The sequence below is a fragment of the Gambusia affinis genome, linkage group LG14 (assembly GCF_019740435.1).
Source record: "Gambusia affinis linkage group LG14, SWU_Gaff_1.0, whole genome shotgun sequence".
Classification (NCBI taxonomy): Eukaryota; Metazoa; Chordata; class Actinopteri; order Cyprinodontiformes; family Poeciliidae; genus Gambusia; species Gambusia affinis.
The window spans coordinates 27,456,209-27,482,798 of NC_057881.1; the positions used below are offsets into that span (position 1 = coordinate 27,456,209).

At 37.9% G+C, this 26,590-nt stretch overlaps 2 protein-coding genes and 1 pseudogene across 3 annotated transcripts; all 3 read right to left on the reverse strand.

Annotated features, from left to right (window-relative positions):
- Nucleotides 1–490: 490 nt before the first annotated feature.
- LOC122843547 (carboxy-terminal kinesin 2-like) lies at nt 491–8,218 on the reverse strand. Of its 2 annotated transcripts, none has more exons than XM_044138364.1 (17): nt 8,133–8,218; nt 6,763–6,852; nt 6,497–6,593; nt 6,341–6,394; nt 6,165–6,239; nt 5,602–5,800; nt 5,339–5,504; nt 4,591–4,758; nt 4,339–4,452; nt 4,159–4,245; nt 3,873–4,070; nt 2,540–2,698; nt 2,314–2,449; nt 1,274–1,413; nt 1,124–1,197; nt 913–988; nt 491–659 (listed from the first exon to the last, which is right to left on the reverse strand). In XM_044138364.1, exons 2-17 carry the CDS (start codon nt 6,844–6,846, stop codon nt 615–617), a joined length of 1,872 nt encoding a protein of 623 aa, XP_043994299.1. In that variant the 5' UTR covers nt 6,847–6,852; nt 8,133–8,218; the 3' UTR covers nt 491–614. The 2 variants fall into 2 exon arrangements, with proteins under 2 accessions (XP_043994299.1, XP_043994300.1); XM_044138365.1 differs by having other exon boundaries at nt 7,933–8,170.
- A 959-nt stretch (nt 8,219–9,177) lies between these two features.
- Nucleotides 9,178–21,181, reverse strand: LOC122843484 (annotated as a pseudogene).
- A 2,676-nt stretch (nt 21,182–23,857) lies between these two features.
- Nucleotides 23,858–26,340, reverse strand: LOC122843485 (flotillin-1-like). Its single transcript, XM_044138266.1, has 6 exons — nt 25,983–26,340; nt 25,715–25,896; nt 25,515–25,560; nt 25,025–25,162; nt 24,507–24,671; nt 23,858–24,406 (listed from the first exon to the last, which is right to left on the reverse strand). Exons 1-6 carry the CDS (start codon nt 26,121–26,123, stop codon nt 24,386–24,388), a joined length of 693 nt encoding a protein of 230 aa, XP_043994201.1. The 5' UTR covers nt 26,124–26,340; the 3' UTR covers nt 23,858–24,385.
- Nucleotides 26,341–26,590: the final 250 nt, after the last annotated feature.

A 26,590-nucleotide genomic window follows, 5' to 3' on the forward strand; every position in this document is an offset into this window, starting at 1 on the left:
AACCAGTCAAAGTGGAATATTTTTAATATGTTCTGATTTTTGGATGCAGGCAAGACTCAGAGAATTTGAGACAAAAAAACAACTAAATAAATGTGCTTATAACAACAATTAAACATATTGTAAATGAAAAAAAAAAACATAAAATAACAGTAAAAGCCTAGAACAGTATAACAGTTCAATCTAGTTTAGTATTAAATATCTATCACTGCTGCAGGTTGAACCAAACACTATTAGTTATAGAAATTGAATTATAAGAATAAAGACAACATCAATACATTGATTTGCAGTTGTTCTTCATTTATTTATACTTTTTTTAAAAAGATCAGAAGTAACTAAATAAAATGGACCTTTTTCCTAAAAACACCAGTGATGGATATTTAATGTCTGAGAGGTTAAAAACAGACAAACAAATATGTACACATGGCCCAATTTACAGAGTGGTGAGAGAAAAACATTTAAAAACCTGTTAGTGATTACCAAGAGGCCCTGAGAATTTACCAAAGCTTTCATTTCTTACGAGAGAGAAATCGAGTACAAACATCTGATTATAAACAACTGATTATAGTAATATAGTAGAAAAAAAACCAAAGACATGTTTATGTAAAAACTTGGATCTACTTCTTGTTGGAACTCGCTGTGCCGATGACGCAATCGTTCACCTGGAAAAAATGCAAAACAAAAATTTAAAAGCTTTTTAAGGTAGAACTGAACATTCATCTGTATTTATACAGCAACTCATCAGGATGGTGAAAAACATGAAGGATTCATCCAACTATGAATCACTGAATAAGCCCCGATATCCGCCATGTTTCAACAAACTGACTGAACAATGTTTTAGTGAAATTATGTTTCTGTGGATTAGAAATAAAATGTTTTATTTCATGGTAACTAATTGAGACCAAACTGACTGACCTTGCTGGCAAACCTCAGAGAGTTGAGTGTTTCTCCAAAGCTGTCCGACTCTGGAGAAATGTTCACGAACATCAACCTGGAGGCGAAACAATAAAAACCATCAGAAACCAGGAAACCAAATCACAACAACACGGCTGACGTTTCTTCAGATAATTTGATTGATGTATTTTAAATAAAGCATCTTTTAAACAGTGGATGATGAAGAACTCACGTTTTGCTGTTTCCTCCCAGGCAGTTCTGCAGCAGGTAGGTCAGCTTGGAGTTCCTGTATGGGATGTGGCTCTCCTGAAACACAGTTTTTGTTTTAGAAGCAGAATGAAAAGTGGCTCATTGTGAATAAATCCCTCCAGGTCTCACTCACCTTGTTGGCCAGAGAAGTGATGACGATGCCCAGGTTGGACAGGGAGCTGTTGATGGACGTCATCTCCTTGAAGCGCTCTCCCTGAGACTGACTCTTCACCATTCGCTCGCTGCCGGCCAGGTCCACCAGGCAAAGAGTGGCTGTAACCATGGAAACGAGGTTCAGTCAGGAAACGACTCAGTTCATAACACCTGAACAGGTGCAGCAATTCAATTCTGGAGCTGATTTTTAATCTCTGTTGTTCTAAAGTTTTGATTTGTCAACATCAACATTCTACTTTAGGATTAACACAGAAACTAATGTTAACTTTTATTATGATATATTTTTCTGATGGTATTTATATCAGGAGCAGAAATCACAAAGGAAAGAAAAGCTAGAAAGTTAAATTTAACCAGCTTTAATAATCGTTTAGTAGCAATAATTGAAATTAGCATGGCTAGCATTACTAAAACAATCTTCCATTCTCAATAGATTTATTGAGTATGGATACTTTTTCTGGTCCAAGTAGAAAACAAAAACATTTAAAAAACCATTCCAGCTTTTCCAAATTAAGGAAGTTTGATGAAAAAGACTGAAGGTTTAAAATGATAAAACAGAGGAACTGTTTATATCCTTTCATTTACAAAACCTCTGGCTCTTTTTCAGTCTAAATGAATGAAAGAAATGTTTTGAGATGTGGTAGAAAATATTCTCATTTGAAACAACTTCTTACGTTTCTGCTTCCATTGACCTAATTTTAGATCCTCAATGAAAAACTTGTTCTCTGAAAAGCCGCTTCCCCACTAAAAAGTGTTGTTGCCACAACCTGGTAACATTTGTGTATGATGCATTCAGTGACAGGAAGGAGATTAAATTTGAGTGTTTAATGTCTAATCAGACTGAAATGTCAGCCCATTCCAGAATTTTTCTTAGTGAATGTCTGAAACTCTACATTCCTGCTTGAAATAATCAGAAAGAGCAAATTGTTCCCACCAATCAGAAGTAAGATTTTAAGTGTAAAAGGTGAACAAACTCCGTCATTTGGAGATAAAAACACTCACACTTGCACTTCATGTCCCTGCCAGCGTTCACTCCCTCAATCTGCAGCTGGAACACCGAGTGTGAGCAGGAGCGATCGTTCTGGGCCGTCTGGGCCGTGGAGCGGTTCTCTTTGGCCAAAGCGATCAAACCAAGAACCTGGAGGAAAAAGCAGAAGATTTTCTGTAAGTCTTTACATTTTGTTCTCTGACGGTGTTGTAGAACCAGGATCCTCAGACGGAGCCGTGCCTGATCCTCGCTGTGGACCTTCTGGTAGGTCAGGTTGGTGACGGTCACGTCGTTGCTGGCCGTCTTTCGGATCTGTGTTAAAACCTCTTGCTGGCCTTGCCGGTGTACAGCAGGTCCCAGAGGGTCTGAGATTTCAACAAAACTCGCAGTGAAGATGAACTGAGAACGAGAACAAAACGGATTAAAGGTTAGAGAGCAGGAAGATTTCATTAGACATGAAAACAAACAGGTTTCAACATTTATTTAGAGTCTGACAACAGTTTCAGTGAATTATAGATTTCAGAAACAATAAAAACAAAGAAAAACAGTTCTGATAGGGATGCAAGTTATTGATTAATGAATTAATCTTAAGCTGATTGACTAATGACTCATATGTGGCAACTTTCTCAAAAGCCTGAGGGTTCCTTTGTACCAAGAGGGTCGGCAGCCTTGAGCAAAAAAATCATTACATTTTAACATTATTTTGTCAGCTGAGTAAAATGTAAATTCACAATCTACATTTCAAAATGTACGGCTCGATGCAGTGAGGGGTGCTATTACTTTTGTTGGCACTTTGAGTAACCATGGCGACGTAAGTAGCAAAAAAACGAACCAAATCAAAACAAATTCTAACTGATACCGTTTTGTGTCAGATTCAAAAACAGAGAATTTTGTCTGGCCCTCTGTGTCTCACTCACAGTTTTCAGAGAGGATTAATTATCATAGCAAACACTGAGGAGAGCAGAGATGTAGAGAACCACAGAGATGGTGGAAAACTCAGTTACAGAAAAGGGCTGAGCAGAATTTTAGAACTACAGCGACGCCACCTTGATGGAAAACCTAACATACATAAAACGGCTCCAGAGCAAACAGTAAGTGCAAAATGACTCAGGAAATTGATGCTCCTAAACAGACAATATGTTTGGGCTGTTAAAATAAGGGCATCACATCTTGTGTTTTTTTGAACAAAAACAATATTTGTTGTTAATCTGTTGCTAAGAGATGAGCACATATTCTGGTAACCAAGAGCCACAAAGTAAACATCTGATTTTTACTTTGCATTCACATTATTGAGAGCTGCTAACGTGAAACTTAAGGAGGTTTTTGAGTGTTTATATTTCTAAACAGAACTGCATAAAGTACATTTTGCATCCCAAACCAGACTCTGAACTGTTTCTCTTTCCCGCTACGCTATGGTCCCACCATCATTATTTCTGTATCAACTGGCTCTACTCAAGGTTGACCAGTGGCGCCCTCTGCAGGGTGGTGGCCAAACTACAACACTAAAAGAAGATCTAAGCAGACTTCATTAGTTAAGGTTAAAAACAATTGAATCAGGTGAAGCTAAGCTAACCTCCCAGCCTTGAGAGCTCAGCTTGTCTCCGGCTCTGAAGATCTGCTGCACGGCTCTGGGAATGACGCCCCTCCTGTCGTCCACTTCCTCTCCCTCCATGGTGTAGGTTTTCCCACTTCCTGTCTGACCGTAGGCAAAGCAGCAGACGTTGTACCCGTCCAGAGCCGACTGCACCAGCAGGGAGATCTCATCAAAGATCTGAAAACAAAACCTTCCCATGAGGCCTTTCCTCTGCAGCGCTCAGAATCACAGCAGGTGTTGTTAACGAGGAGCTGATGTTGCTCACCTCCTGCTGTGAAGCCGGAGGCCCGAACACCCGGTCGAAACTAAAGTGATAATTCTTCTGTGTATCGCCCGTTTTACCCGTATGAGACTAAAGGGCAGAAAAAAAAGTTCAGTTTAAATAGTCTGATGTTTTTGTGTTGGCATGGCGATAAGCAGCAGATCTTTGCTACAATATTCCCACCTCCTCAGTTTTGGCCAGCATGATGGACTTGTTGTCGCTGGCTGCCAGCTGGATGTGTTTACTCAGGCCTCCATCTTCTAGTGGACGAACTCTACAAAACACCCTGATGTTTCCCTGAAACACGAAACGATTCTCTTTTCAGCTTTATTCAACGTTAGACATTAAATTAACCGGTGCAAACAGCTCAACTTGGTTAAATGAAACGGATTTGACCCAGATCTTTTGGGCCTTTAAGGGTGAGCAGCGACCCACCTTCAGCTCCTGGATGGTGTTGTGGAGCCGCCGGCGCTCCATCTCCCCGGCGTGAAGCTCGTCTCTCTGCTCCGCCACCGTTTCCTTCAGGGAGCCGACTTCTTCTTCTCTGTCTTTCAGGGTGGCCTGCAGTCGAGTCATCGTCGATTCCTGCACAGACAGCTTCATCTGCAGAGGAAACAAAACAAAAAACAGGCATGTCACAATAAACTTCACTGGACAATAAATTATATCAAAATTATTGCAATAAACAATAATATTGTCAGTTTGAGACCATTTTCAAGTGTTGTAATGAAAATGGCATATTAAAGCTGTTACATTCTTCAAGACTGAAAAAAGCTTTAACTTCTAAAGAACATTTAACATTAGAAAATATTTTATATAACCAAAATTAATTAAAATACAATAATACAAGTAAGTTAGGGAGTCTGTAACCTAACTTGCTTTTCAAAAAATATAATTCAGCTTTGACTGGGAGAACAAGCAAAAGTGCCAGTTAGGACTTTTATTTAAAAACATTAAAGGGTAGCATGTCCAACAACAGAATTTTCATCTACTACGCGACTCTGACAGGCTTAAACAAAGAAAAATTTATCAAAGTATATTTTCAAGGTACCCAACAAAAACCATATCCTCTCAGTTCTCTACCAGCTGACCCTTTAGACCAGGTGTGGTTGTTATAGTAATGTATTTTTCAGGTGTTTGGACCGGTCCAGAACCAGCAGGTTGGAGCAGGATTCTGCGTTACCTTCAGAGTCTGCAGCTCCGTCTCCTGGCTGTCCCGCAGCGTCTCCATGACCTTATATTTCTGCTCTAAATTGGACAGCTCCTTCTGGAGGACGTTCTTCTCTCTCTGCACTTCTTCAAGCTGATTCTGAACTCCTGACAGCATCTGCAGCTCCGCCTCATACTCACTAAACCAGCAAGGAATCCAGAGTTAGCATCACATCATAGAAAAATTTTAAAAGAATCTGCACTGAATTCATTTCCTACTAAATAATCTGCTCATACCTGATTTTCCTCTTCTGTCCTTTGACTTCTTGCTCCAGCTCAGACACTTTGGTTTGGCCTTGAGCCACGGAGTCCTTCAGCGCCTCGTTCTCCTCGTTTACAGACCTGTACTTGGTCTGGTAGTTGCGGATTTTACCCTCCATGTCATTGACTTTACCCTTCAGGTCCCATGGTTTGCGGCGAGTGGCTCCAGTCACACCTGCACAAGGATTTCATACTTTTTTCAAACTTTTTCAGTCAAAATTAAATTTGATTTTTTTGAATTTAGAAGCTACAGCCTTACATTTATAAAAATCTATTAATCAGTGAAGCATATAAAATATGGTATTGATTCTTAAAGTCATATGATGAAATGAGACTCATCTTGTTCAAACACATGTATATTCATAAACATGTTTTTCTATGGCATGTACAGTAAAAAGATAACTTTGATAATCCAGAATCAGCATCTCCAAACAGAACATCAAAGTTCTAGAATAGAAAATATTTTGTATATTGAAGAATATCACTGAACAAAAAGATATTTTCCCCGTTAAAGCAGACGACAGTCAGCAGTTTCTCACCAGGTTTTGCTCCTGCAGGTTGTTTACTGCTGGCAGCTTTGGGAGCAGTAGAAGCTGCAACCGGCCTCACAAACCCTGACAGAACAGAACCATAACATTATACTCAGGAATCTCCGTCAGAACCACCATCTGCTACAAACACCGGGTTATTGTGCAGAAATAACAGGACATCTGACCTCTGGAAGGGCCAGCAGCCACAGTGGCAGCTCCTGCACCTCTAACTGGTCTATCTGTTGATAAATACCAAACAATTAAAACAAGACAATATGATCTGTTCACTGCTTTTGGTGGAGATTAGGTTCTGAACATGGAGAAATTCTTAAGTAATGTACAGGGCGGTGCTCTGGCTGCAGCAGCGGGCCGCTTGTCTCCTATGATGGTTGCAGCTGCCTGAGGTTTGCGGGGCTCCTGGTCCTTACGCATTCTCTTCTGCAAAAACACAACAAGACGACACAAAGAACCATCACTGACACATATTCTGGTTTAGAAACAAACTGCACACAAACTTATGCATGAAAAGGGAAACACTGCAAAGGTATTTTCTCCACAGCTTCTGACAGAATCAAACTGAGACGTAGGAAGTGTTTTTATCACAAACCTGCAGAGGAGCCATGTCCAGGGAGTTCTCAGAGCTGCTGCTGGCAAGAACTCTCTTCGATGACATGACTGGCAGTCGGGACATAGTCAGCTGAGGACAGAGGACAATGAAATGGTCAAAGTAGAAAAATCACAAAAGAGAAAATAAAGGTCACAACCGAGCAGGAGTCTACTGTAGGTTAGCTGGCAGAAGAAAGGCGAATAAAATCTTACAGGAAAAACACAAAAAGACAACAGTAGTCAAGGTGTAGAAGCTGAAGGAGAGCCACACATCAGCTGAATGAAAACTGTTAGAAAATCTAAGTAGTACTCAGCACACAGGCTACCTGAGAAGATAATCCAACTACAATATTAACTTCTTATAATTTTGTTATTCTCTGAAAAATGTAACATTTGTTTATTTCATTCATTTATAGTTTAAAATAAACATGACACATGTTGACATTAATTAATGTCAAAACTACTTTTTGAATAAAAAGTAGTTTGAAGAAAATAAATATTGTACAGTATCAAAAAAAATCTGCAAAACAAGTACTGCTTTTAGATTTTTGCTCAAATTTATTCATTAAAATCCAAATATCAGTAAATAAATAGTCGAAAACATAACGTTGATCATCTAAATATTAAATATTTAGCATAGATAGAATTTAAATAAGTATAAGTAATTACTAGATCGTGTCATAAATCTTTTACGTTCTTGTCAATCTAAACAAACATACAGACGGTTTCTAGAGTTTCTGACCTAGAACCCCAACTCAATTAGTTATGCATAAAAGCTTTAACTATTAAAACACATAATGAAATATTGGATACATTTATAGCACCAAAAGTATAAATAATAATAATAATACAGAATTCGAAATGAATGCATCGATGTTTATATCCGACACAGATATTCAACTGACTTGAAATGCTCAAAATATAGTTTGAGACTTTACGTATCTCATGCGTTCATTCAATGTAACTTAACACAGAGGTCTCGAATACTAAATTAGCATAAACAAAACGAGAAAATCAGGCTTTATCGGAATAAGTGTGTCCAGTGCTAGGAGAGCTTTTGGGTGTGTTGCTAACAGAGGACGCAGAACAAGTTCTTCTGTACATCATTTTTTTCCCTTGTACATGGGTCAACTCGCAGAAAAATAATTTCAATTTAGTCCAAACGGATTACCTCGTCCCGACTAATCCATCGGACATCAATAACCAACGTCCGCGTTGATACTGACGTGGGCTTCTTTTAGCTTAATCTTGACACTAAACTAACTCTAACTTATGAAAGTGTCGTAAGCATTACTCGTTTAAGCGTGACTTCTAAACCACTATTCAACAGTTAAGATAGTCAAAAAAAAAGATCTATTAAGAACAAAGTACCTGAAAACGAAATCTGTATCTTCACCCAGTGTCCCTTTAGATCCGATGTTTCCGTCCGTTTGAATTTGAAATGCAACTGTTTTGGCGAACACTTCGGATTCTCTGCCGTGATTGGCTGGTAGCGTAAATCCCGCCTCCTTTCATGTGTACGTTTGCTATGTTTAACTGCATGTCCTGAAGGGGCGGGATACAGACTGTTTGTACGGTAAACACCGTGCAAAAGGCAAAACGCGGGCACAGGTATATTCCTCAAAATTATTTTTTATGAAATAGTTTTCCTAGTCTGAATACGTGGATTATTTGAGTAAACAAAGATAAAATTACTTTAAAAAATTTATTTAAAAGCACCCTTGTTAAACATGACCAATATGTTTATTAATTGTGTACCTTTTTTGGGGAGAGAAAAAAAACTAAATATAATCTTGTGCACCAATTTGGTAGTATTCATAAAAAATAGCATCAAAAACCTAACAAATGTTTGCAAAATATGCTAAAAATTTAGCAAACATGTTATCCATTGTTTGTTAAAAGGTGGTAACAAACAACTTTTAAATTTAAATTTAAAAGTTGTTTGTTAACAAAATATTCTAAAATATTTATTATAAAATATTTATTTCATAATAAATATTTTATAATATTTATTATAAAATATTGACTAATCATAAAATTGAACATTTAGGCAATAAATATTTTTTAAATAAAATTCTAAGTCTGATGGGTTTTAATATAATTTAAATTTTCAACCACTAGGCACAATTCTCAGCTTACATTGTACATTTCTTTGAAAAACGTGGTATTTTGACTTTTGCTGACATCCATACATATTATTAGTTATGGAATGAAAGAAAATATCCCAAGATAATTTAAATGCTCTTCCACACAAAAACCTGAAGAAAATATTTCAGATTATTGCATTCAGTATGACACATCTTATAATACAATTTATCATCCGAAACCAACAAAAAATCAAGCACGACCTAACTCTGAAATTCATCTACATCAGTAATAAACCCTGCAGAAATCAATCAATCCTGGCCTTTAATCATAAAGTTTTTGAATTTTATTCTCCATAAGGGAAGAAGAAACAGTCTGTTCAGATGAGTAGGAGCTTTAGCTGTGTATACAGTATGTAACATAGTACAGTTAATAACTGTTTACCAGGAGCATTGCTAGGTCATTTTTTTCATAAAAAGACACAGAGACATACAAAGTTGAGTATACATAAAGACCGTTGGCTTGTTGTACAGACTGCTCGAACATTTTGATTGGACCGACGGTTTGCAGTGTCCCAGGTCACCATTTAATCTAATGCTGTTTAAACATGTTAGCAGGTCAGTCAGGAGTCTGAAAGCACTGCCTTTATTTTACACAGGACCGTTAATTGCTGCTTTAAATAAAAACATATTTTTTTAAGATTGGTGAAACAATTTTCACTTATTTTCTACATTACTGAAAACGACTACGCCTTCATTAGCCTAGAAAAGAAAAGCATTAGTGATAATTAGTCAAAAGACTTTTAATAACTAAAGAGACTCAATTAATCAAAGTTAAATCTTAAATGGGTGTGTTTAAAGAAAAGCCGTATGTTTCATTGTAACTCCTAATTATTTTTCAGCAGAATCAGTTGGATACAGTACCGGACCTGGGACACAGTCTGTGGTTTGGGTGCGTTTTCATATATTCTGTACACAAGACATACTTCCCTTTTACAGATGAAAAAGTCTTTTCTATCTATTTTATGTACAGCATACTGCAATACCATAATGCCTCAGAGTGGATATACTGTGGATAACATTTGCACTACAGTTATAATGAAAGTAATAATAATAATATGTATGAAAAGTTCTTAAAAAAGAAAAGGTTGATAACAGTACCTGTCAGCCATGTTTATCACACAATCATTATTTCCCATCAACCCCTCTGGTAAGAGCGGGGCGGGCTCTCGTCGCCCACAGGAGGAAGATTAACCGCTCCTCTTAGAATAAGAAGACAAACGACTAAACGCTTTCTTTCCGTCACGTTCATGCACTCACTCTGCTTTCTCTCTGTATGCTCCTCTGTCGGTAGAAAAATACAAACATGATTTATATATATATAAAAAAAAGACAAAAAATAACAAACATAGGCGTGAAGTGCGAGCTTCATCAAGTGCTTTCTGTAGGACTCCTCCGTCCCGCTTTCCTCCGTTCGCTCTGCTGCAGATTCCTCAGGTTTAGTACATTCTTGTTGAACTCAGTTTGGTTTTGTAAAATGTTATTTTTGACTTTAGGCTCTGAAAACCAAATAGTTCCTTCGTTCTTTGATCTTCTGATGTTTATTTGTAATTTGTAAAGTGAGTCCATAGGAATTTAGATGAAAATACATAACATCCATATTCTGTGCTTTGATTAAGTGCTTCTATTTCCGTGCCAGAATTTTTATCATTTATAAATAATTATTTGATTTTACTTTTCTTCTCTTTTTTTGGTTTGTTGGAATATTTCAAGAACAATTTAATCTGCAAAGTTACCCCTAAATTTCCAGAGATTATTTTAAATTTCACAGATAATTTACAGTCTTCATCTCCCAGTATTATCTCAAAGGTTGGTTTAATTCCTGATGGGTGTGTTTTACAGCTCAACCAAAGTAATAAAGGTGAAACTTGAAGTGCAGATTTATTTTTACCTAAATTTATGATTTAAGTTAAAAGGGATTTTTCCAGATATTAAATGTGCAAACCCATTTCCACCAGTTGGAACCTGCTTTCCCACTCGTCTCGGAGGAACCTGAACTCAACACTGTAGACGATCTGTGATCCAACATGGAGTCTAAAGTCCTTCCCAGCTTTAACGCTTCAGAATCAGGTGAACCAAACTGAACGTCCATCTCCTGATTGCATCCCAATATCACTCCGATCCCTTTCGAATCGTCCTTCAGAGCTACTTGATGGTGAAAATAAAAACGCAGCTGGAGTCGGTGTCGGAGGCAGATGGCTGATGAGGATGGGAACAGTTTCTCCTTTCTTAGCCATGTTTCTAGCTTTGCTTTCAGAAGACTGTAGAGATGAAAGACGGCGAATCAAATGGAGCTTTTTACACTGTAGATTATCAGTCCTGTCCCAACCGGAGCCGCAGGACGCCGCCTACGAGTTCATGTGCTCCACCTGGATGGCTGACGTGGAGACGGTTAGACAGAGGTCCTTATGGGTCACCGGCAGGTCGCCAACGCTGACGGGTTTATACTGGATCTCACTGGCCGACACTGTCTTGTACTGGTGCAGATCGAAGGGGCACGGAATGACGCCCTCGGAGGGTTGCTGGTTGGGCTGGTAGCTGCCCGGGGGCCCGGGGTTCTGGTTCTGGTTGGTGTTGTTTGGGTTGTTCTGGCTTTGGAGTTGACTTCCTCTGCCTCTGCCTCGACCGCGGCCCCGGCCCCGCCCACCTCCTCCTGGCGTCAGGCCCTGGGGGCTACTGTCGCTGCCACCGTTAGCGGGTCGGGGTTGTGCTTCCTCATGTGTTTCATTAAATAAGTCTCCTAGAAAAAGACCGAAAGGAAACATCATTTATTGTTATTGGACAAAATGTGTCCATTAGTTTAGCTAAGTTTTGACCTGATACGGTTAAGTTTAGAATTATAGTATTTATTAATTATGACTACAAATTATTTTTAGTTACTTATAAATAATAAGTTTTCTATGATAAAGAAAAGGGTTTTGCTGAATATTGCTTAGATTTGAGTTTTCTGCACAGCTTTCATCTCAAATTGTCCATTTTCCCAGAATTACATTCACAGACTTTGTACTTTTTTTGGCCATTTTTAAAGTCCTCTAATAATATTTTACACAAACAATGCAAAATACCCTTTCTCTTCTCAAAACGTGAAAAAATATAGAAAACAAGCTTTTTCATATTACAAGTGAAAAAATCTCCCAATGGAGATATTAGTTTTTTACCAATATTCATGAATTAAAAAGAAAAGTTACTTTAGTTTTGTCTAATTATCACTAGAAACTTGACAAAACTGCTTGGTAAGATTTTGTGTTTCTGCAGTGAATTTATGGCAAATTTGTTTAATGTTATCAGGTTTTAAACATGGAAACCCAAAAAACCACAAACTGGAAGACAGATGGATGCATCAGGTGAAATGGGTTGATAAATGATGGATGAACAAATGACAGATGATAAAAGATAAATACATGCAATAAGTACCCTTTATGATTGCAATTTGAAATATCGTGCAGCTCTAGAAAATAAAAAAATCCTCCTTGGCTCATCGCTCACACTGACAAATGTCCATATAAAATATAAACCAGATTAATCTAATTTTAAGATCATTATATAACCCTCCCATCTGAAAGCGTACCGATGTGTAAGATCTGTTGCAGAGGCCGCAGGAGAACAGCTTGGCGTGTTTGACGGTGTGCGTCGACAGGTGAACCTCCAGACTGGCAGCGTCTGTGTAACCACGGTTACAGTTGTGACACTTGAAGGGCTTGTCTTTGTTGTGTTGCCGACGGTGAGACTGGGGGGGGAAAAAAAATACACACAAGAGGGGTAAAGATAAAAAAATGTAAGAAATGATTTTATCAATGTGACAGGATGTCAGGAAAGTGATTCCAGACCTGCAAGTTGGACAACTGAGTGAAAGCCTTTTCACAGCCAGGATGGTTACACTTGTATGGTCGGTCACCAGTGTGAATTCTGAGAAGAAAACATCAAATTAATCTATTTAACTTTAATATATTTATTTTGCACAAGAGCAGGTTCCATGAAGCAGTCCTGAATACCTCTGATGACTAAATGAAAACATTCCTCATGCAATATATCACGTCATTTCTCTTGTTTCTTCTACTTTCTCTTCCACAGAACTATTTCTTATCGATTATTTCTAATCACTTAAAGTTGAATTAAATGTCTTGGGATTTGCATGAAGCTGAATTCCTTCCTAATTTTCTGTAAATATTTAGCTCTCATAATGATTAAATTATCAACAAATCTCCACAGACCTGCTCCAAACATGCACACAGAGTTCATACACTCTTCCTACAGTCAAATTCAAGCATCTTCAATGTAAGTTTTATAACTTTTCACTACAATTTATAGATAAAAATCTTTCTGTTCAAATTAAATGCTTAAAAATGATATACATCTAATGAAAGCATCTAAAAAGTATTTCCATTAAGTTTTATGGCATTTCAAAATCAGGAATAATTTTGGTAATTCTCCAAACAAGAAGAAGAAGTTTGGCTGGATTTAATTTTAGACATTGAGAAAAATGTCTCATACGCTTTTTATTAGGCGTATGAGAATATCTGGCTTCAACTGTTAACGTTTTTCAAAATTAAACTTTTACTCAAATGTTAATTTGCACTTTAGTACTAAAACTGTCCCTTTGAACATCTAACACTTTCTAGGACTTTACACAGAAATCAAGCACTTTCCAAACCTTGAAAACACTCAATAAAATTCAAGTATTTTCAAGGATTTTAGCCGGAGTAAACCCCGCCCCGCCCCGCCCGGCCCGGCCCAGTACCGTGTGTGCTGCTGTAGGTGACTGAGCTGCCTGAATGTTTTCTGGCAGTAGGAGCAGGTGTAGGGCTTGGCCCCCGTGTGGATGCGGATGTGCTGGGACAGGTAGCTGGAGTTGGCAAACGACTTGGAGCAGTGGGGGCACTTGTGGGGCTTGGCCTCAGTGTGGTTTCTAACACGGAAAGCCGGGATCGGAGGGGATGAAGGGGAAGGGATGGAGAGAGAGAAACACAGAGAGAGAGAGAGAAACAGCGAGAGATTTTTAAGCTACAGCATGACCAAACTTCCCGACGAACCGAAGATCAAATCATGCGTTAAAAAGGTTAAAAGGATCTGCGATCAATTCTTCTGATCGCAGATCGATACGTTTGACAGTGTGCTCTTTGTGCTGCGTCTGAGTTGTGAAAACACAGAACAAACATACAGCAAGCACAGTCACGCTTTCCTTTCTCTCTCTCGCTCTCTCTCCATTTTGTGTGTCCTGCAGTGAGTGGGGTGTGTCTCTGTGAACGTAAAGACGGGTGGCAGGCAGGTGGAGAACGTCATTCTGATTCAAACCAACGGACTACAGATGATATGGCAAACCCAGAGCAAAGCAGTGAGTGAAATTAAAACATGAGTAAGAAAGGTGACGAGCTCAAACAGAAAATTAAACCATCTGTTGAATGATGGCAACATGAATGAGTGAAATGGGATTTTATTACTTGTAACCTCATGCATGATTAGTAAAATAACAACTAGTTGGGATTAGTAATTAGTACCTTCTAGTTTTTCTATTTTAGTCATGCACTATATCTTGTACACAGTCACTATTTAGAGAATAAAATATTTAATATTCTTTTTATATGAAAATGAATTAAACCTACTAAACATGGAGAATAAAGAATATTTTTGGGTAAAGAAATTAACAATTTCACTTTCTGAGCCATAAATATCATTTTTAGTCTTCTTGTTTCAGTTTTTACGTTTATGAATATTAAGAACAATTAGATGTTTTTGATCTTGCAGTGTTGAGAGCATCACTTTCTGCAGAAATTATTCCATAAAGTTTCAGTTTTAGTCAAATTAAAGTAGAGGCAACAACAATCAGTATCAAATGAAGTTTGATTTTTAAAAATCCAGTTGTCCAGTTTATCTCTGATTTCTGAAAATAAAAAATTTAAGAAACTAACTTTCCAGCTTCCAGTTATCCTATATATTCCCAACAAGGTCAAATATTTCCTTTTGCAGATTTTGAAGTCTGATAACTGAGTGAATCTTAGTGAAAAATTGGTGATGTCTGAGGAAGCTGTGCAAAGGAAGAGATTTTAAGGGACGACCCAATCAGGTTTAAGATTAAAGTTTTAAATATTCTTGGTATTTTTAAGAGGATTAAGGTCAAAGGGTTCAGTGTCAGCTTTGATATTTGTTGTTTTATTTCTGCTCTCTAATGCAGCTGTGCAAAGAAAAAAAGATACAATTATAGAATCAGAATCATCTGCCCCAAATGAAAAAGAGCTTCTTTTACTTCTACATTTAATTAAATGTTTAATAAGATGCCCAAAGATTTGAATATTATTTGCTTCAATACATTAACTAAATTACATTTTCTTATAACAATATGCACTACAGACGACTATCAAAGGTAAGAGATGTTTCTGCTGACCATTGTGGTCTTTTGTTGGTCTCTACAACACAACATGACCTGAGCTGAACAGAAAAAAAAATTACTGACCAGCAACAATGTCATTTACCTGATGGAAACGCTGCTGAACTTTCCATGCAAGTCATTTCAGCTGATCCGATACATTAGAGCATGTAAGGTAGCCACTGAGTTAATGTTAATTCCACTAAATGCAGAGAAAGAGAAGCATTGCTGCTTTCTCCGGACGATCATGCAAGAAACGTGACAAAATGCATGGATGAAATGAGAATTCAAGCACACTTCCTCCAGTCCAGCATCACAAATATCTTTTTTTTTTTTTTATCTTTGATGCATTTACAGGGTGCTGTTGGTGAGGAAATGAAAGGAGCAGACTGAGATTTCTTACTGGGAAACACAGACCTGATCGGGACAGACCAAGGCATGCAAAGCAGGAACATACGACTGCTGCATGACGGCACAGTTCTAACCTCCATAACATGAGCTGTTGCATCAATCCAGTCATAATTAGATCTATGATGAGTTTTGAATATAATTTGACATTGCATAAAGAGCTTAACACTGTCAACACTCCTCCAAACGACCCCTAGCTGACTGACTACCCCATTACTCTGTGAACAGAGGTTCATGCTCAAACTAAAAAAGCAGAGATAATGAGCACAAGCAGTCAGAAGCTGCAGAGCCAGCCTGGCCCGGCCCAGTACCGTGTGTGCTGCTGGAGGTGACTGAGCTGCCTGAATGTTTTCTGGCAGTAGGTGCAGGAGTAGGGCTTGGCCCCGCTGTGGATGCGGATGTGCTGGGACAGGTAGCTGGAGTTGGCAAATGACTTGGAGCAGTGGGGGCACTTGTGGGGCTTGGCCTCAGTGTGGGACTTAGCATGAATCTGCATGTCTGACTTGCTGAAGAACGTCACTGCACACATCCGACATCTGTGGAACAAAAGGTTAAAAAAATTTTTAATGAGCTGCAAACTGATTAGGCCTCCTCAATCTAAACACCTCAGTACCTGTAGGACTTGGGTCCATCTTTACTGGTGTGATCATCCTCATCATTTGACAGGTCATATGGGTCAGCAGAGTGGTGCTGTGACACATAAAGAGTAAAATAAGAGGGTTAAAAGCATATTGTAACAAATTATTTACATGACAAAGTAAACAGCTCACCTGTCCACCAGCAGCAAGATGGGCTAAAATTAAAGCATCACTTCCTGGAGGGAGAATCCCACCAACTCTGCCCATCATCTGTTTGCTCTTCCTGCCTCGCTTCGATGGTGTTGGCATGACAACGGCTGGAGGCATAGAACCATCCTCTTTCTTATCTGAAAAAAAAAAGACACTAAAGGTTTCATTCACTCTATATTTGCATGTAAATCCTCTAAATGTTTAATTATAAAATGAAGAACAAATATGAGTTTGTTTATAAAAAAAAACAGAAACTGCTAACTGGCTGATTAGGTGGTGAACTGCAGGGTTTTACCTGAGTTTGAGGGGTGCACTGCAGACACTATCATGGTGGTGGCAGTGGGGTGTCCCGTTACAAACGACTGTGTGGAGGCAGTTGGAACCAGTGTGCCTTGTGGGGTGGTGATCACTAACCCCGCTGAGAGGAGAAACAAACTGTGAAACAGGCAATCTAACATGTTTCACCACAGCTGAACATTTCTCACATGTGGAGAAGAGACAGAAAATGTCTTTTTCTACACTGCAGGTGTCCAAAGCTGAGACAGACGGTTCACTCCAAGGAAAACAATACATGATACTAGATTATTGAAGTGATTAAAAATTTTTAAAAATCCCGCTTTTCCTTCACACAAATCTGTTCCAGATCTGAGATTAAATTGTGAAGGAAATCTCAGACAGTGATGATCCTTCTGATTGGGTAAATATTTAATTTACATCAGTGCATTGCATTTAATGCAGCACAAAAAGTATGATTCTTGTAAGTCAAAACCTAAACTACTGGAGAGATGCAGTAATAGATTACCCTTCTTAGAATGATTCAAAACATTGCAACTGTGAGTTTAGAATTTTAAAAAATGAGCCGGCATTTTATTTTTGTTGTTAATTTTCAGTTTTTATATATAACTTATGTTTAAACCCATCACAAGACCAAATTTTACTGGACAATAAATTGTCCCAGAAGAAAAATGCAGTAAATGATAATAATATTATTTTGACATCATTTTCAAGTAAAATATTAATAATGGTTAGAAAGTGGAAGATAATTTAAACATATAATATAAAATGTAACATCTAATAACAACAGAATGGAAATAAAAACCAAACACAAGGGAAACCATAAAGCGAAACAAAGTAAAATAGATTTTAAAGTCTATAAAAGCAAAACTGTGCAGCTCTAGGATAAAAACTGTCCACTATATTTTCCCTCAAGTCTTCTTGAGGGAATCTTAATCTTAAAAACTATAAAAACTTAAATCAATAAAAGATAAAAACCTTGCTCTTACGCTCTTACTCATCTCCATCATGTCAAAAAGGTAACTGTCCCAAATAAAATAATGTGAAATAATGTCATTGTTTCACCATTATTTCACTGTACGAAGCTCCTATCAATGTTATAATCCAGAATTAATGATGATTATATACAGAATGACTGTAAATTTGAGTTTCCAAGAGGCAAACTGCCTGTTCAAATTAATTAAATTTCTATTGACAAGATTTCTCTAAATTTGTTGCCTATAATATTTCACTTATCATGCCGCATATATATATATATTCAGTCTGTTGGACTGAATGTAGCCACACCCAGCTAAAGGTCACTAAAGGTCACTAAAAGTGTTGTGATCACTGCATATTTAATAATAATAATTATGGATGGGCATTTATCTTATCATTTAACATTTACTGTGATAAATATCTTATCATGATAAGAAATCAGATTTATTGTTGTTACAATAAATTACAATTAATGATATTTAAAAACTATCTGTATCGTTAGAATTTTTAGTTTTACAGTTTTTCAATGAAAATATCTATAAATATGAAAATATGTGTGCAGTTTAGTGATAAAAGTGCAGTCACACACATTCAATTACCTGAAAAAAGTATTTATAAATAGTTATTATTGTCCCCTTTATTATGGCAATAGTACCACAAAATATCGGGATAAAACTTTAAGGTCATATCACCTAATTCCAATAATAATACAGCATAATATAACTAATTTTCTAATATCATTCTGCCTTTTAAGATCACGATAAATTTTCATTATCATTAATTCAATTCATTATTTTTCTCACCTGCAGTCATGATCCCAGTGGAGGGAACAGGAACAACCGTGACGTTCTGGGAGGTGTGCGACTGGTGTAGATGTCCCCCTACTCCACTCATGGTTGCGTTCCCGCTGTTTCCCCCTCCTCCGCCGGATGTGTTCCCACCTCCTTCCTGCTTGGGGACCACCCGCACGCCTGTCCCTGGATCCACCGAACCCGGGATGGCGAGCACAGCTGTGGGGTAGTGAGGGGACGAGGTGGAAGACGCAGAAGAGTGAGGGAAGGGAGGCGCGTTGGTCTTGTCTGGACCCAGCTGCTCCTTTGCCTTGTTGAGGAACATGGCGTTCTCAATCTAGACAGTGGTGTAAAGTGTAAAGAGTGGAGAAATAAAGGATGGGATGGCGAAGGTAAAATGGTGCATGAGGGAGACAGAGTGGGAGAAAAGTGAAGGAAGAAGAAGAATTAAGAGGCGACAATGACAAAAAATTGGGGTAAAAAATATTTTAAAAAGGCAGAAAATTATAGTAAAAGAAAAATATGTTAAGTATGAGGATGAGAAGAATGTTTGAGAAGAAAAAAGAGAATGGATGAGGAGAACAGGAAGGGAGTGACATGAATGAGTGATCGGTGGGATTAGTGAAGAGAAAGAAGAGAACAAAAGGATGGGAGAAAAGAGAATACGAAGGCATGGTGAGATGCAAAAAGTAAAAGAAAAACAGAAACAAAGAGAAAACAGAGATAAAAGAGGAGAGGGACAGGAGTAATCATGTGATCAAGTGAATGCATCGGCAGACATTACAAAAAAAAATTCACTGTGCGCTTAAATTCATCAACAGAATCCTTAAAGCAGCTCTATAAACAGTCAAAGTGATAATCCCATTAAAGCCATGTTCATTTCAAGACATTTCCAACAATAAGGTTGTCTCTACCTGTCCTTGTACAGTGGGGACGGGAGACCAAAAGTATGATGAGTTGAAATGGGAATCGTCCATTATTTCTGTAATTAAAAAGCAACACACTTAGAAAACACCTGTCCTTCCCCTCCTGATGTCTTTTCTTTCTGTGTTACATAAACGAGACCATGCATGGCTGTGTTTTGTCATCTCAGCTTGTTTCCTTTCAATGCATCCTCTTCTCTAAAGCCTGACCCACTCAACACTTCAGGTTTACTCTTGGATTTAAGGTGTGTCTTGAAAAAAAGAAAATGAAAACGATCCATGTCTCTCTTTTTTATCAAAATGTTGTGTTTTAAACTGAGGATGTGAAAGGAATCAAGCAGAGATCTTCATCCCAGGCAGGGATGGAGATAGAAAAGCAAGCAGAAGATTAGCCTGTTGTCTTGTTTACAAGCACAGCCCATGCACTTTCATCTCTTTCACCAAATGTGTTGCTGTGACCAAAAATACAAGCTTGAACAAGTTGTGATGGAAATTAAATTTGCATGTTTGTCAAAGCGCACTTTTTCTTTCCATTGGTAAAAACAATGTTATCTCATCCATTAATTTTTTTTTTTTTTTTGCAAGATGTCACGTCATTGCCCAGAGTCGCTACGTATTTGCATGTTATTTTGCTCTGCAGAGAAGATAGTTTTAGAGTTGAGATGCCATGCATAGTAATTTATACATTCGCACCTCACAAAAAGGCATGCAAGCAGTTACATGTTAGTAAAGCTAAACTTGTTGATTATAAAATAAATAACTTTGAAGTACACTTCGGAAAGCCATGAAAAATGGACCGCACTAAAACAAACCCTGGCACCTTTCATGCAGCACAGCTCAGGGTATGTTGTTTTTCACGCGACTCCTCCAATCTCTGCTGCAGCCAATGAATAATGAGGGGAAAAAATCCACAAAGTCAAATTAATTCATCCCTCACATGCTCTAGTTAACCCACACCTCCGCTTTAAAAACAGATGGGCCGTCGCATCGGTGCATTAAAGTCAATGTTTCAGTGCTCTGAGAGCCATTTTTAACGACAGGGCACAGGCTGGCTCTAAAACTGTGGTGCAGCTAGCGGCGGCTAACGTTAGCAGTGACTGAGGAAAGCTTGCAGAAATAAAATCGGTTATAAACTGTCATAAAATCGGATGGCATGTTGGGAGGCTCGGGTGTGTTTTGCTGCAAGCTAAGCGGGCTGCCGTCCGCAGCTGAGGCTGTTGTCTGAGCGCCACACAAACATGGCTAACGCTAACTTGCCTCCATTAATTTTCTCCTTTTGTTCGTTGGCTTGTTCACTCAGGCTAAAACTGGAGGCCTGCGTGTGTTCAAACGCTTAACCTGCGAACACAAACATCCTCAGTCCCTACGCCTCCATTCCTCACTCCCTGCTCATCTCGCTCAGAGAAAATAAAAAAAGAAAAAAAAGTGTCGAATAAAAAAAAAAAAAAAAACAAGACAGAAAAAAAAACGTCGACGCCGTAGCCTCTGTTGGAGACGCAGCTTCATGCAGACTTCCGGCGACGGGGACGACGGTGCTCTCAGACACACTGAAAATAACAATGCATTTACAACCCAATTATAACCCCAGAGTTAATTACCGGTGAACTGGACTCCCTTTCAACCCCCCCGAAGCTTCCTCGGGACGGGACAGTTGAGAAACTTTGTCCAAATCCACCCCTCAAAGCTCTCAGATATGCCTTTTTTTTTCCTTCGTTTTTTTCTCTTTTTTTCCCTCCAGTTCTTTTCTCATTCGCAAAGCCGCAGAATTCAACCGTGTCGTTTCCGGTCACCACTTTCAAAATAAAAACCACAACCATAATCTATATACGATTCATATATTCCATCTAAATGGTCCTTACCCCATATGGTCAGGGTTTAATTTTTCGTATCTTAAATCATTCCTGTTTATAAACAAATATTTTGAACAAATGACCTTCTTCAAACAGTTTTGAACAAGGTCACAGTTTCAAAACTGTCACTTCCTGTATTAAACTGATTCTAGCTTGTTATTTTGACAAAACTGATAAATGTTTAGACAGTGCTTCCGGTCTGTCTTTATTCCGTTTTTCTGCACGACTTTATGTAATATTGTAATATAAAACCTGAGTAATGTTGTAATATATAACCTAATATATGGTTTAGCGTTAAAGGGTTCAATGTTATAAAAATATTGGACCTCTCCTCTCAAATCAATCAATCAATCAATCAATCAATCAATCAATCAATCAATCAATCAATCAATCAATCAATCTATGCAAAGCTGACACGCTGTAATCCTTGTTTAGCTCACTAAAGACTGATCTACTAAGCATCAGATAGCATATAATTCTGATCTGATTTTTGTTCTTTTGTCAAAAATCAGAACATTTATTTGTGTTTTTATGGTGCAAGCTTTAATTAAATTTTAAACCATAAAAACATTAATGATAAATAGTAATATTTGAGTACAGAGTTATGGAATTGAGCTGAAAAAATGGAAAGTAGAATATTAAAATATAGAAAAGTTAATGAAAATAAAGCCTTCAAAATAAAACAAAAGCTTTAACTTGACTGATTCCCTTTGGAAATTTATTAAGCATATTGGATACATGACAGTATATTTTATTAAAACACAAAACACAAACAATGGCCCGGCAGTAATAATATTCACCAAGGTGTTAATATCAACACTGCCGGAGGTTCATATACAAGAGAACTTTAATAAACTCACTATATATTTTATACATTTATAATCATAGAGCTTATCTTTGTTAAGGTTAGTAGAGTAATCTACAGTTAACTTGTGAAACAGACAATTCTACATGGACACTGTTTTATCAAATATATTCTGCATAAATTACATATAATCCACATGTAGTGTCTCTTCTATATGACTCAATTGTGAACACAGCAGAGAAAGATTTCCACGGTGACGGTCGCCTACTGTGTCCCAGCTACACTGTCTATAAGAATACAATACAATACATTTCAAGTGTAATAGGTGGTGATGCATGCATAAAAACAGCAGTGGTTGTCTTCAGATACATAAGTTATACCACTTAAAAGGATTTTCAGGACATGTGGCTGCAGTGTAACCAGCAGTGCAGAGTTTATACACAACTAAAGAAGCAGCAAGGTCAGAGGGGAAAGAGAAGAGGCGGCAACACTTGGAATACATTTTACCTACAGCTCCATAAATGATACAAATAAATGACACAAATACAAATAATTACTGTACAATAAATAGTGCTAGAAGCAACTTCACACCTGTGAAGTATTGAAATCATAAATCAATAAAGTGGTTCATGCAGCCGGTCCAACACTTGAGGTAGAGGCTGACAGTGTGACAGGTTTATGATTTAAGGCATGTTAGGATATTTTTCTGTGATTATAGTGATGATTCAAAGTGAAAATCAGTGCTTTCAAGATATAGATGCATTAAAACAATAAGATTTAATTCCCCCCTTGGGATTTTTGAATTTGAAGGTATTCTTAAAAATATGCATGCAACCGTCCTGAGAAAACTATTAAACGTAGTGTATGTTACAGGATCATTAAGGGAACCAATCAAGACTAACACTTCTCATAACGTTGCATCACATCTGGACCAGATTTTTCAGTTTTTTCCTCCTATTGTTCAGAGTCTGGGATTCAGATCTCTGCTAATTTAAAATACAGTTAATTTTATAATGTTATTTTGTCTCCAGGACCCATCTGTTTGAAAACTGTTTTAGAACTTGATCAAAAAATCCCAAAAGGAACCTACAGCCATTAGGCTTAGATTTAGCATTTTTAGCCTACCACTGTCAAACCCAAGACTTGCTGAAAGCTTGAGATTGTCAAGTAAAAAAATCAACCCGTTTAATTGATACACATTTTCAGTGCAATTACTGGTTAACTTTAACCACATCTCTCCAAACAAATCATGCTTCAAAATTAAACAAATTAAGTGCAGAAAACATATAAACATAACAAACTTTATCTTAGTTTATATTATTACTTGTCATTTTAAGTAGTTTATGCTGTTTAAAAAACTAAAATGTGTAAAAAAAATCATTGTCATACTGTCAGAAACAGGTTATGAAAAATATCAATGTAATGATGTTTTCTGTTAGTTTTAGACCGTCATTCTAAGATGCACTTGAGGTTTGGCAGCAAGGCAGCAGACACTGGCAGTGTCAGAGATGTTGGAGGTAAACACAGAGGGAGGCATGGCATGAAAACACCTACAGCAGGCAGAAGATGTACAAAAATCATTAGCTACACATTGAGTATCTTTTAATCTATCAGGGAGGACATTTCTAAAACTAATAAGATGCATTAAATCTATTACTATTACAGTAAGTAGTGAGACTGACGACAATAAAGCCAGCATATTTGGATGGGAAATATATATATATATATATATATATATATATATATATATATATATATATAGTAAGAAATACAGTAAAATTATTCCTGTGAAATTAAAGCGGTAAAACTATTCCGCGCAAAAGTTTGAGTCACCTTTCATTTCTGTGGGTTTTAAACAGACTCTAACATTCATTTTCAGTCCAATATCTAAACATTTTCAGATGAAAGTTTTTCCTTTTCTAGGACACTTAATTTTGAACAATAAATCATCCTGGGATTAAAGCCGATCGGATAAACTAGCAAATAATTTGTTTTAGTCATTTTGAACATTGCCAATGCCAAAATAAGTCATTTTAAAAATTTGCTTTACTGCATATGTGAAACAATTTGACAGTTTTAAACTTATGAAAACATTTTTTAAAAACACAAAATAAATTAATATTTATTAAATATTTAACTCAGATAACGAACAACATCAATAACTAACCAGTGGAGTGACACAGCGACACAGAAGGTGAGAGGTGAGGACGCAGGCGTTACGATGGAGGAATCACGCCCGACGGAGCACGGATCTACCAAGAAGCTTCTTGGTCTGATTCCCTTCAGCCTGTTCGAGAAGAAACCTGGAAGAAAATAACCGGTTAAAAGCCAGTGAGACCTCCATGGAGCTACAGTAACACAGAAGAAGAAGAAGAAGAAGAAGCTTCCAGGTGAGCGAGTTACCTGAGAGATGTTGACTCCGGTCAGCTTCTCCACGGCTTCAGGGAGGCGGGTCATGATTTCCAGAACCTCCCCTGCCAGCTTGGCTGCACCTACATCTCCTCCTCCACTGGACACCATGGTCACTTTGTTGGCTTCACAGAGAGGCCTGCTGATCTCTTCTGCCATCTGGTGGAGAATAGATGTCACAACATCTTAAAATAAAACACTAAGCAGTTTCTAAACTTATCAAACTTCCAACACACAAAATAAAAATGGGAAGAAATTAACTGAATATCGGTTTAGAAGTAGTTTTTTTATCTATCTGAATACACTTTTCCATAATTATCTTCTTATTATTATTAAAGAGCATCTGAAAAATACCACACTAATTCACGTGTGGCCTGAACTACAATTAAATTTAGCAATCATTGGCTCAAAAACAAAATAACACAAAGAGAAATAATTGCATATTAACACATTGGCCATTTCTGATATATTTAGATGAAAAATAACAGAAGGATTGTAAACATGTCTCTCACCAGAGGCAGTTTCTCCAGCAGCATGTCCACCATGGCTCCATCCTTATACTCCCGGAAGGCTTCGGCCTTCTTCGCCATCTGCTCCGCCTCAGCGCGACCTTTCGCCTCGACCGCAAACGCCTCAGCCTCACCTTTAACCTGGACAGGTCAACATGAAAGGCTTACTGGTGCAGAAGTTAACAGAAATCACAATTAAATTACAGATCAGGAAGGAGAACCAGTCGATAGTCAAATCAGTCCAATTTATTTGTATAAAACATATTTATTGCTGTGCTTTTCCTAACACAGACACTTTGCAGATTTCAGAAATATCTTTTATTAGACAAACCAAACAAAGGCTCTAAAACTGGGACTTGGTTTTTCAGGTGGAGCTTCAGGTTTTATAAGATTACTTGGAAAAACCAGGAAAAGGCAGTGGATATTTATCTGATGAGAATCTGCACCTTCACAGTTCAAAGCCACCGTTCCCGTCTAGTGATCGATTACTTACCCTAATAGACTCAGCTTCAGCCTCTGCCTCCATGATCATCTTCATTCTGCAGAGAAAATGAAGAAACGGTCAGTTCAGACTAGGGATGGACATTTACCATATGGTTTATTGTTTATTGTGATACATTTTATTTAATGACAAGAATTTAGATTTATGGTGATAATGAATAATTAGAGTGTCAGAGTAAAACTCCATCCTACCGCTGAGCCTCAGCCAGTTTCTCCAGGCGGTACCGCTCGGCCTCGGCAGGTTTCTTCACCTTGGCCTCCAGCTCCTTCTCCCTGCGGGTGATCTCCTGCTCCTGCAGCATGATCTGCTGCGCGCGCTCCACCACTTGGACTTGCATCTTCTCCTCCTCAATGCGCTGCTTCGTCTTCGCAACCTGGGAACCAGAAAAGCAACATCAGTCCGTCCGTACGCATGTAAACCGTGCCACCGGTTTCAATGTGACACAGATCAGCTGCGTACCTGCAGCTGAAAAGCCATCTCTGACTCCGCCTTTTTGGTGTTCACTTCGATGTCGTAGGCCGCCTTCTTCAGCTCGTAGTCTCGTTGGGCCTTGGCCATGTCGATCTCGTTCCTGTACTGAGCCGAGATTTTCTCCTGCATGGCGTGGGCTTCCTGCAGCGAGTCAAGGAGAGGCGCAGGAATGAGGACCAGAGAGTTCACAATGAAAACAGCAGTCAGAATTAAATAAATAAATCGGATTAATCATGATGAATCAATTATTGAGATAATTGTCAGCTAGTTTTGTAATTGATTAATTGTTAACTGGAGTATAAAGGCTCATAAAAAAGACCATTTGCTGAAGGAACAACCTACTCAAAGTAGCAATTAAGCCAAGGCTGTACAAAATATAGATATACATTTTGAATAAAAGGTAGAAAACTTTGCCTGTAAATATGTTCAACCAAGAACCCTTCAAGTTAGCTTCACCTCGCTGAAATTATATTTTAAAAATTCTCCTACTAAGCACCTTTCACCATCTACTTATTAATTAGTTAATTTAAAGAATAATCAGCAGATCAGTTCTACACTGTATTGATGTCAAGTGAAGCAGAAACAGCTGAGCTTTC